The sequence below is a fragment of the Lactuca saligna genome, chromosome 8 (assembly GCF_052625555.1).
Source record: "Lactuca saligna cultivar CGN05327 chromosome 8, ASM5262555v1, whole genome shotgun sequence".
Classification (NCBI taxonomy): Eukaryota; Viridiplantae; Streptophyta; class Magnoliopsida; order Asterales; family Asteraceae; genus Lactuca; species Lactuca saligna.
The window spans coordinates 263,557,872-263,572,430 of NC_136424.1; the positions used below are offsets into that span (position 1 = coordinate 263,557,872).

Here is a 14,559-nt window from a genome sequence, read left to right on the forward strand (position 1 = left end):
ATCTCCCAAAAACATAATTGGAAGAACTCTCTTCAAGATGATAAAACCTATCCAAAGTAATGTTTAGAGAGACGACCAAAAGATCAATTGGAGTTTTGGCTGACATTAGGTTCTATCTATCATTACACCTAAGATTGTCATTTACATTTCTTTTTCTTTGAAAAATTTATGCAAAAACTTTCAATATTTTTTAAATAAATTTTAAAGATCAACGATATTACAGGATCCCAATCAGATGTTTATTTAATTCAATTTATTAAGATCCTAATAGTTTGTATAAACTCTAAACTTATTAGGCACTTAATTATCTGGAAAGCTATTGAAAAATTTATTATCCTATTTCTACAACCAAAGCAACCATGCAAGAAAATAGAAAAAGCAAAGCATCAAATTTTAAGGGGTTGCCCTCCAACCCAACAAAAGAAAATATTGTTCTATATATCACAAAATTAAAACTGTTTTAAAAATTAATCAAACCTAACTGAAGCTTTGATCACCCCCAATCGAGGTATCCTCTGTTTCCTTCTTCTCCTACTCCCTTCTTTTCTTCTTCTCTACAGGATCTTGAATGACATTAACGTGCCTGCCAGTTAACTTGGACAGATCTTCATGCCAATGAGTCAAATTCCGAGATCCTGTGTTCACCACATCCTTCGCTAACTTAATATTCGTTTCCCTAATGGCTTCATTGGCGCTACTCTTAACCTCAACAATCACCTCCTTGATATCTAAGGCATGCTCTATGAGGATGTATTCTCCTTCTTGCCAAGAGTTGACCACTAGAAATGGCCTCATCAAGTTCAGAGGGGGAGAAGCCTGCACTTAAATGTGTAGCCTTAGATCCGGAAAATTGCAAAGAACCCTCACGGGTTCAAGATCCCAGAATTGAAAAAATTAAATAGAAGGATCCTTACCAGTAGGCATTAGAGTAGTTGCGGAAGAACCTTCTTGGAAGCTAAAATGCTTAAACATTCATGATCTTCCAGGCTCAGGAAAAGCAAGAATGCTTTCAATCTTAACCTTAGTATCATCAGCTGCTTGAACAACATCCTAGTACTTGAAAGTTGTGTCAAAACAAACAAAATAAGTTTGAATTTCAAGATCCTTATCATAATTAAATAAATACCTATCCTTTTTAACTTATTTTATTGGTTAGGGATCATCGTTGCATTGAGTTGTGTTTCAAAAAGAAAAAAATTTCTTTCCAGACACCATCTTTTTGTTTTCAAAGTTAAATGTGATTTGTTTGTTTTGAATTTGAGCAGGAAATGAGAAGATCCAAAAGTTAGAGGATAATAAACATTGGCCAATTTAGGTAGCGTCATGTCAATGTTTTTAGACTAGTTCATCCAATTGATCCAAAAAAGGATCCTCCAGATCATAGGAATAGTTTGAAAATAAGATTTTTTTGTAACTTCAAAGAACTCATAGATGATGTGTAACATCCCAAGTCAGAATCAAGATTTCAGGGGGTAAAGTGTAAGTTTGGAAAAGAGGAACTCGGCGAGTAGGAGTTGCAAATCGTCGAGTCTAAGCATGTGTTGGGCACATGTAAAGTGATCGGACTCGCCGAGTCAGAGGCTGGACTCGACGAGTCTATGCTGGAATGAGAAACCCTAATTCCTAGGGTTTGCACCCTATTTAAAGAATGATATGCCTTCATTTCAGCCTCTATCTTCCCTGAGTGCTCCAGAAAAACTCTAAATCGTGAGAGACTCGATTGTTGGGAAGATTGAAGCTTGGAAAAGAAATTGGTGAGTTTTCATCTTAAAAAACTCGAGAACATTATGTATGAAAAAGTTTGTATTTCAAACCAACTCGTGAGATACTTGAGGCCAACTTGAAAAATACTCAAAATCGAATAAGTTCATGTCAAGTAAAGCTTGAGCTACTTGAGTACACTATTGAGCAAATCTTGAGGGTATACTCGGCTCGTGAAGCACATGAGCTTAATCGAGCATTATTATTTTTACACATTTACCCTTTGTTTTATTCATAATTACATATTATAGAGCCAAGTCGAGTGGAGCTTACGAGCTTAATCACATAAATGTTGTAAATTAATGTAATTTTGTTGTCTTAGTAGTTAATTGAGTTGAATCGAGCTCGAAAGTGTCGATTACTTTATCAAGCTCGAATTCAAGTTTGAAATTAAGGCTTGAGTCGAGCTCGAGCTCGGGTTATTTAGTCGACTCAAGTTTCGAGCTTGGCAATACTCGACTCGATTACACCACTAGATGTCATGACCAATTAATCCATCCAAATATATAGCATGATTAACAAGTGTCAATCTAACTTGGCAATCAACAATTACTTTAGTTTTTACTTTTTTAGCATTTTTCAGTGTCGCCTAGTAACCAGATACCCAAAATGTAGTATTCAATTTTGAACAAAAAAAATAGTGTCAATAACTAAAAGAATAAAAACATAGTGTCTTTTATGCAATTATCTTTAAAACTTATTTTTACAAAATATATTGAAAACGATCGGCAATAACTTGAATGTTTAGAGTCGAATATGTTTTTTTTTTCTTGCAGTTAGATAGTCTTGTAATGTTGATGTTACATTTGTTTCTACCCACATGTTTGTTATTTAGAAAATCATATCTAGTTACGTATGTTTTTATCTACATAACTATGAAAACCGTTTCAACCGATTGTACAATTTCTAACTAGGCAGACTTTTTGGAGTGCGATGCTCTTAATAAGAAGGAAATTGAAAGTACAATGCTATGATTTGATAGATATTTTAAAGTACAATTTCTGAATAAAAAAGAGATTGAAAGCATAATTTTGTAATATAAAGAAATGAAGGTAGCGTGCTATAATACATAACAAAATGGAAGTATGTGGTTGTTTCTTGCAGTTAGCTCACAAAATAACTTGCACTTTAAGAAAATATACGCCATCAAGAGATAAGGGTAAAGCATCTAACAACCATAAAATTAACCCATATGAAAATAAACTTGTCTTCTTTAAATTAATGTGGTATAGTAAATTCCAAAACGTGTACATAGGATAGTTTCTAAACTTCTTATTAACAAATTTGTTGTATTTAAACTTTAATCCAAAATAATATTTAAACCTAACAATTATTGAAAATATTGTGTACTTCATATAATAATAATAATATGAGTAACTAATTATATACAAATATAATAAATAAAGGCATCATGTGAACATATTTCTACTCATCACAGATGTCCAAATGGATAGATTAGAGAAGATGCTAGCATGTAGATTTCAAGATTTTACATAAGAAATACAACCTTAAGAACTTTAATATACACAAAAGACATATTGTAATAAACATATACGTTGATCATATGACCTAGCAGTTAGTGACTAAGATCAAAGTACAAGTGGGTAATGCATAACCAAAGAGCATTGTAATTTTGTATCTAAGCTTGCTTTTCGAAGTTTGTATAAACTTAGTGTTCTATAGAATGTTTAAACTCAATGTTCAACATTAGACTGAAAAGAGAAACTACGGTCATTTCATGATTAACTTTGGTCTCCATTATAAGTTTTCCATTCTGTTACACTAGGATATACTTGTTAAAAGATCTACCAAAGCTTTTGAAGCTTTCATCCACTGACACTTTTTTGTTAGTAGTTGCAAGATTTCCACTCCCATGTGTAAATAAGTATCTTGTATTCTGGAGGACAAGTAAACCTAACATTTTTATTATAAACTTGATCTGATTTAGTGCTGCACATTTGTGCTAAATTGTTTTATCAGATACCTAATATTTTCAGGTGGATGGAAGTGGGTAGTGACACCTCTGCAAATCCTTATGGAAGGTTGCCTGTGAGAGCTCTAGGAGGAAAGTGGATCTCGCAACTAGGCATATGATAATTGCATTATATTCCCCTAAAATGGAACATGAAATCATATTAGTTGAGAGGCAAATTGTAGGAAGTAGCAACATACTTTACTCTTTGTACAGATATAGGCAACCTGCTTTATCCTCTACTCATAAATTAATATAAATAAATTTATATTTCTTTACCCATAATAGCAGGCACTTAGAGATTTTCTTTACCGATAATTGCAATATGTAACTCATAACAACAACACACTTGAGCTTACATTTGTTTTACACATAATAGCGGCGTAGAAACAAGTGTTTACTCATAATAGCAACATATTAACTTTTCTTTACCAATAATGGCGATATGTAACAAATAAACTAGAATGCCGTGTCCGTACTGATAACAAAATGCAAGTACATAGGTAAAAAATAAAGTACATTTTTATTATCTGTAAAGTACATTGCGATTCTCCAGGATTTCCCTACTTAAAATCATCTGATTAACAGAAAAATCAGCAACACAATATTACATTTATAAAAAGGGACTTTAATATATATATATATATATATATATATATATATATATATATATATATATATATATATATATATATATATATATATATATATATATATGCTACCTTCTAGTTCAAGAAGATCGTAAATAGACTTCTCGTGAAGCTGTATCTTTTTTTACCAGGACCCACAGTTAGATTTGTAGTCCTAAACCATCTCGCATTAGTTATCTATATCTAATCAAAGAACTTCTAATCAAATAATGTTGAAAACCAAGAACTACTCATGGATATTTTTGAATTCATTCAAACAATCTCATCTAACTACTTGAGATCTTGTATAAATACCAAATCTAACAAGAATTTCAAAAGTGTCACTCTTAAACAACATTCATATTACAAATAGAAAATCCAAATAATAGTATAAAAAAGTACAGTAGATATTAGAAAGCAACACAATCATTAATTCCAGAGTATCTATGCGACTTCTCTTCCTCTGGTAATCTTCACAACTCTTACAACGACTGCAACATATATCTTGTCCATGGTTTCCTCAGCAAACATGAAAAGCTTTTGTCTCCACTGTTTCTTGAACAACAGAACCCCAATAACACCCCAAAACCCTGTTGCAAAACCACAAATTACATCCACATAAAACAACCATACCTTAATCTGCTCAACAACTGCTTCATGTTTCTTCTTGATTGTTGTTGTTGGTGTTGGATCTTTGTGATTTGGGCAATTCTTAGGCAATGGAGATCCACAGAGATCTTTGTTCCCTTCATATACTGATGGATCAGTGAGGGTCTGCAATTGATTTCCCGTTGGAATTCGTCCTGATAGGTGGTTGTGTGACAAATTCAAATGGCTCAAAAAGGTCAAAGCTGCTATGCTTGGAGGGATCCCCCCACTCAACTCGTTTCCAGATAAGTCGAGAGAAAATAACTTCACCATGTCTCCTATGGTGTGTGGAATATTCCCTCTGAGATGATTATTAGACAAATTAAGAGCCACTAACATGGAAAGTGCAGTTATCTCCACCGGTATTTCTCCAACAAGTTGATTACTTGAAAGGTCCATGTCAAAAACCATATGCCAGGTTGTTGTATATTTGAGATCAACACCTTTCATGACCTCTTCAACAATCCCATCATTACCAAGATAGTAACCAACTTCCCCAGATCCACTATTATTAATCATGGCACTCAACTCTCCTAAACAATGAGGGATGGGTCCCTTTAAGTTGTTGTGTGCAACATCCAAAGTTTGAAGATTTGCAGCTTTGCACAAAGACTCCGGAATTCTTCCAGTGAAGTTATTTTTATGCAACCTCAAAACTACCAAAGATGTAAGTTTCACTCCTATCCACTCCGGTATATTTCCAGACAACTTATTGTCACCCACATCTAAGATACTTAGATTGTGTAGATTCCCCAATTCTCGAGGAAGCTCACCAACAAAGTAATTGTCATTCAGTTTTAACCAATATAACGAATTAAGAGCTATGCTACTTGGAATGACACCAGACAATCGATTTGAGCTAAGTATCATTGTATACAGCTTTTGCAAGTTCTCAAGACAATTGGGAATTCCACCTGTTAACCTATTTCTGGAAAGGTCAAGATATTCCAGATCTGTCCTTCTGCATAATGACCTTGGAATATTCCCACTGAAAAGGTTATTTTCCAAAAGTAATACCGGTAAAATTATAAACCGACCATAAGTTTCCCCATTAGGGAGGTTCATCAAAGGCCCATTGAGTTTGTTGTGAGAGAGATCTAAGCGAGGAATGATGGGCATCTTCCGCAACCATGTCGGCAGCTGTCCAGAAATTGAAGCTTTGGACAATGCTACCCACCCAAGTTTCCTTTGATTTCGAAGCCATTCAGGAAAACCGTTTACAATATTGCAAGAACTGAGATCAAGAACTACCAATTGGAATGGAGGCATCCAGTCACATGAAACATTGAATGTCAACTTGGTGTTAGAAGAAGCATCCAAGTACTTCAACATTGAAAGGTTGGCAAAATGGGCTTCAGAAACTACTCCTTCTAGAGAATTGTTAGAGAAATCTAAATATTGGAGTTTTGAAAGTTGCCCAATTGAAACAGGAATACTCCCATTTAACAAATTTGACGATACACGGACTGATTGTAATGAAACCAGTCTCCCTAGAGATGTTGGGATGGGGCCCGTTAACCGATTAGAATCTAGATTCAAATATGTTAAAGCTGTGAGATTTCCAATGGATTCTGGAAATGGACCCTTCAGTTGATTAAAAGAAAGGTCGAGTTTGGAAAGATTCATGTGGAATGTAGGAATGGGACCGATTAACTGGTTATAGGAAAGATCAAGATCAAGAAGTTTAGGCATAAGAGGAGCCAATGAACTCAACATGTTTGTCGAGAGGTCAAGTACTCTTATGGAACTCATGTTCATGAGAACAGATGGAAATGCACCTTCAATTAAATTTTCGCTAAGAACCAGGTGCTGGATGTTAGAAAGTCTGCTGAAATTAAGATGAGGGGAAGATAGATGAATGTTATCAAGCCCACAACCTGACAAATGTAGCTCAGATAAAGAAGGTATCATGCTTAGCATGTTTGCTAAGTTCCATGCCAAACTAAGATTAGAGGATGAAAGATCTAGAAATGATAGGGAAGACATGTTTTGAAAAAAAACAGGGAGTGGACCTTCAAAATAATTGAAGCCAAGATCCAGGCGTATGATGTGGGGTAGTATTCTACTTGAATTAAGAAGAGGACCAAAATCAGCATTGGAAAGACTACACCATGACAAACTTAACACTTTTAACGAAGGAATCATGTAAAACAACATGTCTGTGTTTTGTGCTCCACCAAGATATACTGAATTCAATTCAAGATGCTCAAGTGATGAAAGGCCAGAAGTCCATGCCATATCATCTGCCATCAGTCCATCTTCGTATGAACTGATATCAAGAACCTTTAAATTAGAAAGATTACCAATGTGGGGAGGAATAATACCTTGAAAATCAGCATATGAGAGATTGAGGTAGCTCAGCTGTTTCAAGGACCCAATGAATTTTGGAATGCGGCTTTTATGAAAATTATTCGCACTCAAGTCCAAGTGTTTAAGATGGCTCAACTCTGCCAAAGACGGGTTCACCTCATTACTATCTAGGAAGCAGCCACTATATCCTCTGACATCAAGGCCCTCAACAGTTTTATCACAGTGGATTCCTTCCCACAGACAACAGTCATTGCCAACCCATGATGACAACATTCCACAAGCATCTTCAACACTTTCTTTGAACTTGAGAAGAGCAAGTCTCTCTTTCTCAGAGCAAATCACACTGGCATTTCCATCACCCAAACAGGTAAATGTGGTGGAAAACAAAAAAGCTAATACAAAAATGAAACCGAGCCCCAAACCCCTCCGATTCCCCATTATCAACCCTAAGGCAGTCTAGATAGATATTGGGAAAAAAAATCAAGTAAGAAGATGGATTGTTAAGATGAAGCGATGGGTTGCTATGAGGAAGAAACTAGTTGTTTTATAGAGCCATAAATAAACAGAAACTCATTATACCATGTAAGACTTCGAAGTCAATTATTCAATGACTGACTATTTTCTTTTTCTCTTGATCAAAATAAGTGGTTTATGCACAAGGCTTCTCCCCATTACATACCCAATTGTATTTGATCAACTCTTTTATAAAATAAAACACGGTATTCAACATACAAGCATTCACCTTTTTTAGAGAAAGAAGATAATTTATTATTTACTGTATGTGTCAAGCCGGATATATAGACGATAATTTCTGTAGCTTTAAATTCAATATTTGGTATTATCTTTTTAGAAATAACAGTCTGTGAAATGCATTACAGTCTTGTTAGTTGTTACACCTGAAAATTTCAATCCAGATACTTGGAGAATAAGTGAAATGGCCCCAAGCTGCAGATGGGTCAAGCGGATCAAACAGATCGAACTATATTATTATCAATAATATCAAATTACAAGAAGCCTTGAAATAATGAATCAATATGCGTTCAACTTTTTTTTTTAACTTGTGGTCATGAAATTGAATTACTTTGTTTGATTATTGTGAATCCGTTCTTCCATGCGCATAATGTGTTGTTTGGTTTGAAGAAATTAAGTGGTGATCAAGACATCAAGACACTTATTAAAAGTATGAATAGAAATCAATAATATTGGAAGACTTGGAAGTCAATAAAAGATTAATATTGACAAACTTAGAGGGTGTTTGACTTGGCTTTTCAGGGAGCAAAAGTTCTTTTTGGAAAAGTTACAAAAAGTCAGGTTTTCCTGATTTTTCCAAAAAGTTCATTTTTACTTGTATCCAAATCCAAAAGTAGCTTCTAAAATGCATTTGTCAAACATCTTTTGTTTTCTATCTTTTCCTAAAAGGACTTTTGGCTTCTAAAAAGCTAAGCCAAACACCCTCTTATATTATACTTCGGATACCAGATAGCGAGTTAGATTTGTGCATTACCAACAATCAAGTCAAATATTAAACAAAACGAAGAATTTATCAAATCCCACTAATTAGCTAATTTAATATATCTTGCAAATTTTCAAGAAAGTACCCTTCCAATTAAAATGATTTTTTTGCCTACTTGAAGCTGGCATCAAGCTCTTCATAAAGCTAGCTTTTACCAACATTCACACCTAATACAATAGACAGATTAAATTGCTGATTCATCTATTGATTTTTAACAAAAAAAATGCTCAAAGGTATTCCAAATCATATTTACATTTATTAAATTCAAATAAAACTATTGTTGCATGCTGGAGATCATGTCTGTAAGGTTGTCATTTAATGCGTATAAGAGGCTACATCTTTGTTGATAATTACGATAATTTAATTACATGCATGAAAATATAAATTGGATTCTTTTGTCAAAACCGATACTTGATGATATGAAATAATTTAGGCTTTGACTCACAGTTATAATGGAATTCACTTATTGTCATGGAAGACTTGGAAATTAATTAATGGAGACTTTGTATCCACTAACTTGTATTCTGTTGGCTAAATCTTTTCCCTATGGCATATTTACTTATTGACAGGGAAGACTCGGAACTTAGTCAACAGTTTGTATCCACCAACTAGTATTCTTTCTGCTTCTAAACTATTTTTCGTTTTCACTTGATTAAATGGCTTTTGGTCAAGTCTATTCCCCATGGTAGATGTAAGTGTACCTTATCACAAGTTTTAACAAAATACGAATTAAGTAAATTAAGTTACTTCATGAAAATAAATACAGCACGTGGGGTACAATTGATTTGGTAAATATTTGTTGAAGGAAGACTATAAAAGTTCTTATATGATCTGGCCATGCATTTTTATGAATAGACATGTATCTGAGTTTATTATGATTCACGTATATCTTGATGATTTGAATATACTTGGTATCTGTAAAGAGCTTTCTAAGGCAGTTGAATACCTGAAGGAATTTAAGATGAAAGATTCTGGAAGGAGGAAACTTTGTCTTTGTTATAAATTGAATATTAACGAATGGAATACTTGAGCACCAAGAAGGTTATATACAAAAGATGCTAAGATGGGAAATATCATATGTATTTGTATGTGTATCAATGTATATGTACCAGAATTAATTAAGTGTTGTTGGACCATTAAAGTATCTCGCTGATCATACACAACTTGATATATTATTCTTTGTAAATTTGCTGTTCTTAGAGTACCACATTTATCTACATCTAATGTATGTGTATCAAAGTACATGTATTAGCATGAGCGGAGTTGGGAGTAAAAAAGAATCCATGCAAATAGGTAATTGATTGGTGCCTTTAAACATGCATTACGCTAGGTTTTTTTGCTTAAGCCATTAAGTCATTATAAAAATAATCAAACACCATATATAACTGTCTAGATACAGCTCCTTAGACAAGATACGCTGCCTACTGAAAAAGGTCTAGAAAGCTCATGACTTTATTTTTTATAATACGTTCTCATAAAGATATAACTTACTAATGTAAAACTGCAGCTTAACACAGAAAGTCGTTCCTTGTAAACAAGTCTTCGAGAGCTTTTCTTCTGTTGAAAGCGTACAGTGGATACATTGGAATGTTTGCGGTTGTACGTGCAGTTAATAGCGACGTGAAGAAAATAGCGATTCCCAGTGCCGCTACTATTAAAAAGATTGACCGCATTTTGGAATTTGAAAAGTGTTTTAGTGAAGTTTATCGTCCGAGGTGGGTTTTGACCTAATTGCCCTTCCACTCTCACCTAGTCGTCGTCGTCGTCTGCGTAATGAGTTTTGATCTGATCAATATCTGAACTTCGACCGACGACCCATGAAGAAAACTTTCAATATGCCCGCTTTCTTTGGCATTCATAGACTTCACTGTTGCTGGGTCTTTCTGTTTGTCTCGTTTCTTTTGCGTCTCTCTATTCGTCTTTTTTCTTCAATTTGTTTTGGTTTATTAGAATCGCCAAAAAGGAACAACAATAATCTAATATTTAGTTTTTATATTTTTTTAATATATATATATATATATATATATATATATATATATATATATATATATATATATATATATATATATATATATGTTCAGTTTTATTTGAAACAATTCTAATTTTATGAGACCGTGAGACCAAATCTAAAAATAATTTTAAAATGCAAAATAAATGGAAAAATAAAAAAAAAAAAAAAGTAATATTATTTTCGAAACTTGAATTAACTAAAAAAATTTTAAAAAAATCCGTTTTTTTTTTTAAAATAAGTGAAATATTATAATAAAATATTACACTGACATATTCTAAAAAATAATTTTAAAGTGCAGAATAAACAGAAAATTTTAAAAATTCTTTTTTTAAATATTATTTTCGGAACTTGAATTAACTAAAAAAAATAAAAATAAATTCCATTTTTTTGAAAAATACGTGAAATATTCTAATAGAATATCACACTGATATATTCTAAAAAATAATTTTAAAATGCAAAATAAATGGAAAAATCCAAAAATTCTTTTTTTAAATATTATTTTCGGAACTTGAATTAACTAAAAAAAATTTAAAAAAAATAGAAAAATTCGTTTCACGGTCTCACAAAATTAGACCGTCTCACATGAACTTAACCCTATATATATATATATATATATATATATATATATATATATATATATATATATATATATATATATATATATATATATATATATATATATATATATATATATATATATATATATATGCCGTGTCTAAATATTTAACAAACTAGTTTATAGATTTAATTTGATAAAAATAAATAAATAAATAAATAAAAATATTGACATCGTTGCCCTTTATATGCATAATAGTTTATTTATCATTATTTATAATAATATTTTTAGCATTTATACAATAGCATGAAAAATATATATATATATATATATATATATATATATATATATATATATATATATATATTTAATAACTCAAATAGGTATATACTTTATAATAGTAATGGAAAATCATACATACTTATAAAGCTAGTATTTTTTCTTGAATCTCATGCATTTGAAACCCCATTTTTTAACTTTCTCAAACCACATTCATTTGAAATCCTCTTTTTTTAACTAATGCAACTCAAAAGTTTTCTTAATTATGATTTAACACTCAAAAGTTTTATAACTTCTATTATGTTTAATTAGCATTTAGTGAAAAGTTTATTATAAAAATGCAATCTTTTGTGTTATATAAAATCTTACATGTAAGAAGGATGTCATAAGAAAATGAAAAGAAAATTTTTTCAATAGGCACAATTCATTTATAATGTATTTACAGTGATGGAGTCCCCTAAAAGAGCTCTACAAGTCAAGGTTGTGGATGAATGTATCATTTTTTACTTATAATTTGATCCGTGTTATATTTTTTTCAAGTAATACAAATAAGACCAATCAAAATCATATATTTAGAGATATTTTGTTTTCTCAAACCATATCATTCAAAATCATATGTTTAGAGATATTTTGTTTTCTCAAACCATATTGATTTGAAACCTACATAACTTTTTATATTCGTTAAATAAAACCATTTATAATATTTATAAATTTCCATTAATTTTTTTGTATTCTCTTATTATATATGTAGTTATATTAGTACATTTTTCTTACAAAAAGTCGTTATTTGGTTGAAGATATTGTGATTCAAAAGTTTTCATATAGGTGAAGCATTCACGATCCAAATATGATTATTTGAAAAAAATGGGTTATGTCACATCGATGGTAATTATAATATGATTTTTTCTTTCAACCAAAACAAATGAAGCTTTTCTATCTTTTCTTTATATTCAGTTTCTCATTTAATCTTTATATGTGATTTGTGTGTATTACACATTCTTGATTGTGACTCTCCAAACATCAATGTCTTGCTTGGAATATTTTTCTGATTCTTCTTTTTCAAGAAAAATATTTTGATTGCAAGTTAGTGAAGAATTGTCATGAAGTTTCTATGGTTGAATGGAAAAATTCATAAAACGGATATAGGGTTTTTTTGTTTAAGCAAAGTTGACGAATGTTAGTTTTTTCTTTTGATTTAAATGTATTTTATGTAACATCTTTATTTATATATTCAACCACCCAATACTCTTATTTATTTGATTGTAGTTTTTCTATTTTAATTATGTTTATTTTCTATTATTTTTTTGTTTGGTTATCCTACACAACATATTTAAAAGACAATATTTAAAACATAACATAATTTTTAACATTTGATATATAATTATGATAGACTTATCATGATATGTTCCTCTTATGAAAGTAATTTATCCATATTAGTACCAGAAGATTTACATATGACATTTACGTGTATATATATATATATATATATATATATATATATATATATATATGTGTGTGTGTGTGTGTGTGTTTGACATGTATATGCACTTATGTATGTTATAAATTTATTATTAAATATCTTTAAATTAATAATTGAAGGGATTAAAATGATACATCAAAATCAATTATTTAGACGAATATAATAATAATAATAATAATAATAATAATAATAATAATAATAATAATAATAATAATAAATACACATTTGGAAGTACCATATTCATTTGAAACTCACACTACAACTCAAAAGTTTTCTAATTTATGTATATTTATTAGTTACAACTTAAGAGTTTTTAACTTATTATTATTAATTAGTAATCATTAATACCTTTTTATTTTCCTTTCTTTTATAAGGTTGTAAAGTTTTGCTCATTAAAACATTAATGTATTTGAAAAGATTTGTGATTTAAATATGAAGAGTTATTATAAATGTTATAATAAATGTTTTAGTGTTTTTATATTATTAAAAGTTATAGTATTTATTTTTCATATTTTTTTATTATTTGTTGTGTGTGTGTGTGTGTGTGTATATATATATATATATATATATATATATATATATATATATATTAATACAAATGTTATAATAGATGTTTTTCTATTTTTATGTTACTAAAAGTTGCAGTTTATATTTTTATTCATACGTTTTGTTAGCCGTTATTTTATCATTCATTTGATATATAATTTACAATATTTTAAATGGTTTATAAAATTATCAGATAATTGTATATATCACAATGACTTAAAAATTAAAGTATAATGTTTAATAAAACCAATATGTTAACTAAATGTTTGCTTTACTACTAACATTTTGTTTCAAAGTAGAAATATTAAATAATAATTTGGTAAAAATTATTATTATAACTATATAATTCTATTCTCGCGCAACGCGCGAAGATGCGCTTAGTTTTTCATCATATGCTAACAGAAAAAGATAATGGTAGACACTAGGTATAAGATAATTCTAAATGCTTTAAGTGGTTTAGAAGGGCAAAAGAACCCAAACCTCAATAATTTATATTGCCTTCACAATCCAGTACAAATTAATTCAATATCTTCTTGTTATTTCTATCAGGTTCTTTGTTTAATATGTGCTAATAGATTCTTTGCTAACAAATTATTTTAACATGTTCTTTGCTAACAAATTGAGATGATGAAAAAAAATCCTATCACGTGAAATTTCAACACAAATTATAGATTTAAATCAATAATTCATCATAGTATCTAATAGCATGTGGGATTAACATAAGCCAATAACGAGGAGCATTAATGATAGGAGATGATGATTAAGCGTAGAAATGTAAAATATAAACAATTTCAAATAAAAAAAAGATGATTCAACCTATCAAAAATATATCATTCAAGTTAATAAATGGTTTT

At 30.5% G+C, this 14,559-nt stretch overlaps 1 protein-coding gene across 1 annotated transcript; it reads right to left on the reverse strand.

Moving 5' to 3' along the window:
- Positions 1–4,706: 4,706 nt before the first annotated feature.
- LOC145011968 (receptor-like protein EIX2) lies at positions 4,707–7,758 on the reverse strand. Its single transcript, XM_078970722.1, has one exon. The coding sequence runs from the start codon at positions 7,756–7,758 to the stop codon at positions 4,807–4,809; it is 2,952 nt and encodes a 983-aa protein (XP_078826848.1). The 3' UTR covers positions 4,707–4,806.
- Positions 7,759–14,559: the final 6,801 nt, after the last annotated feature.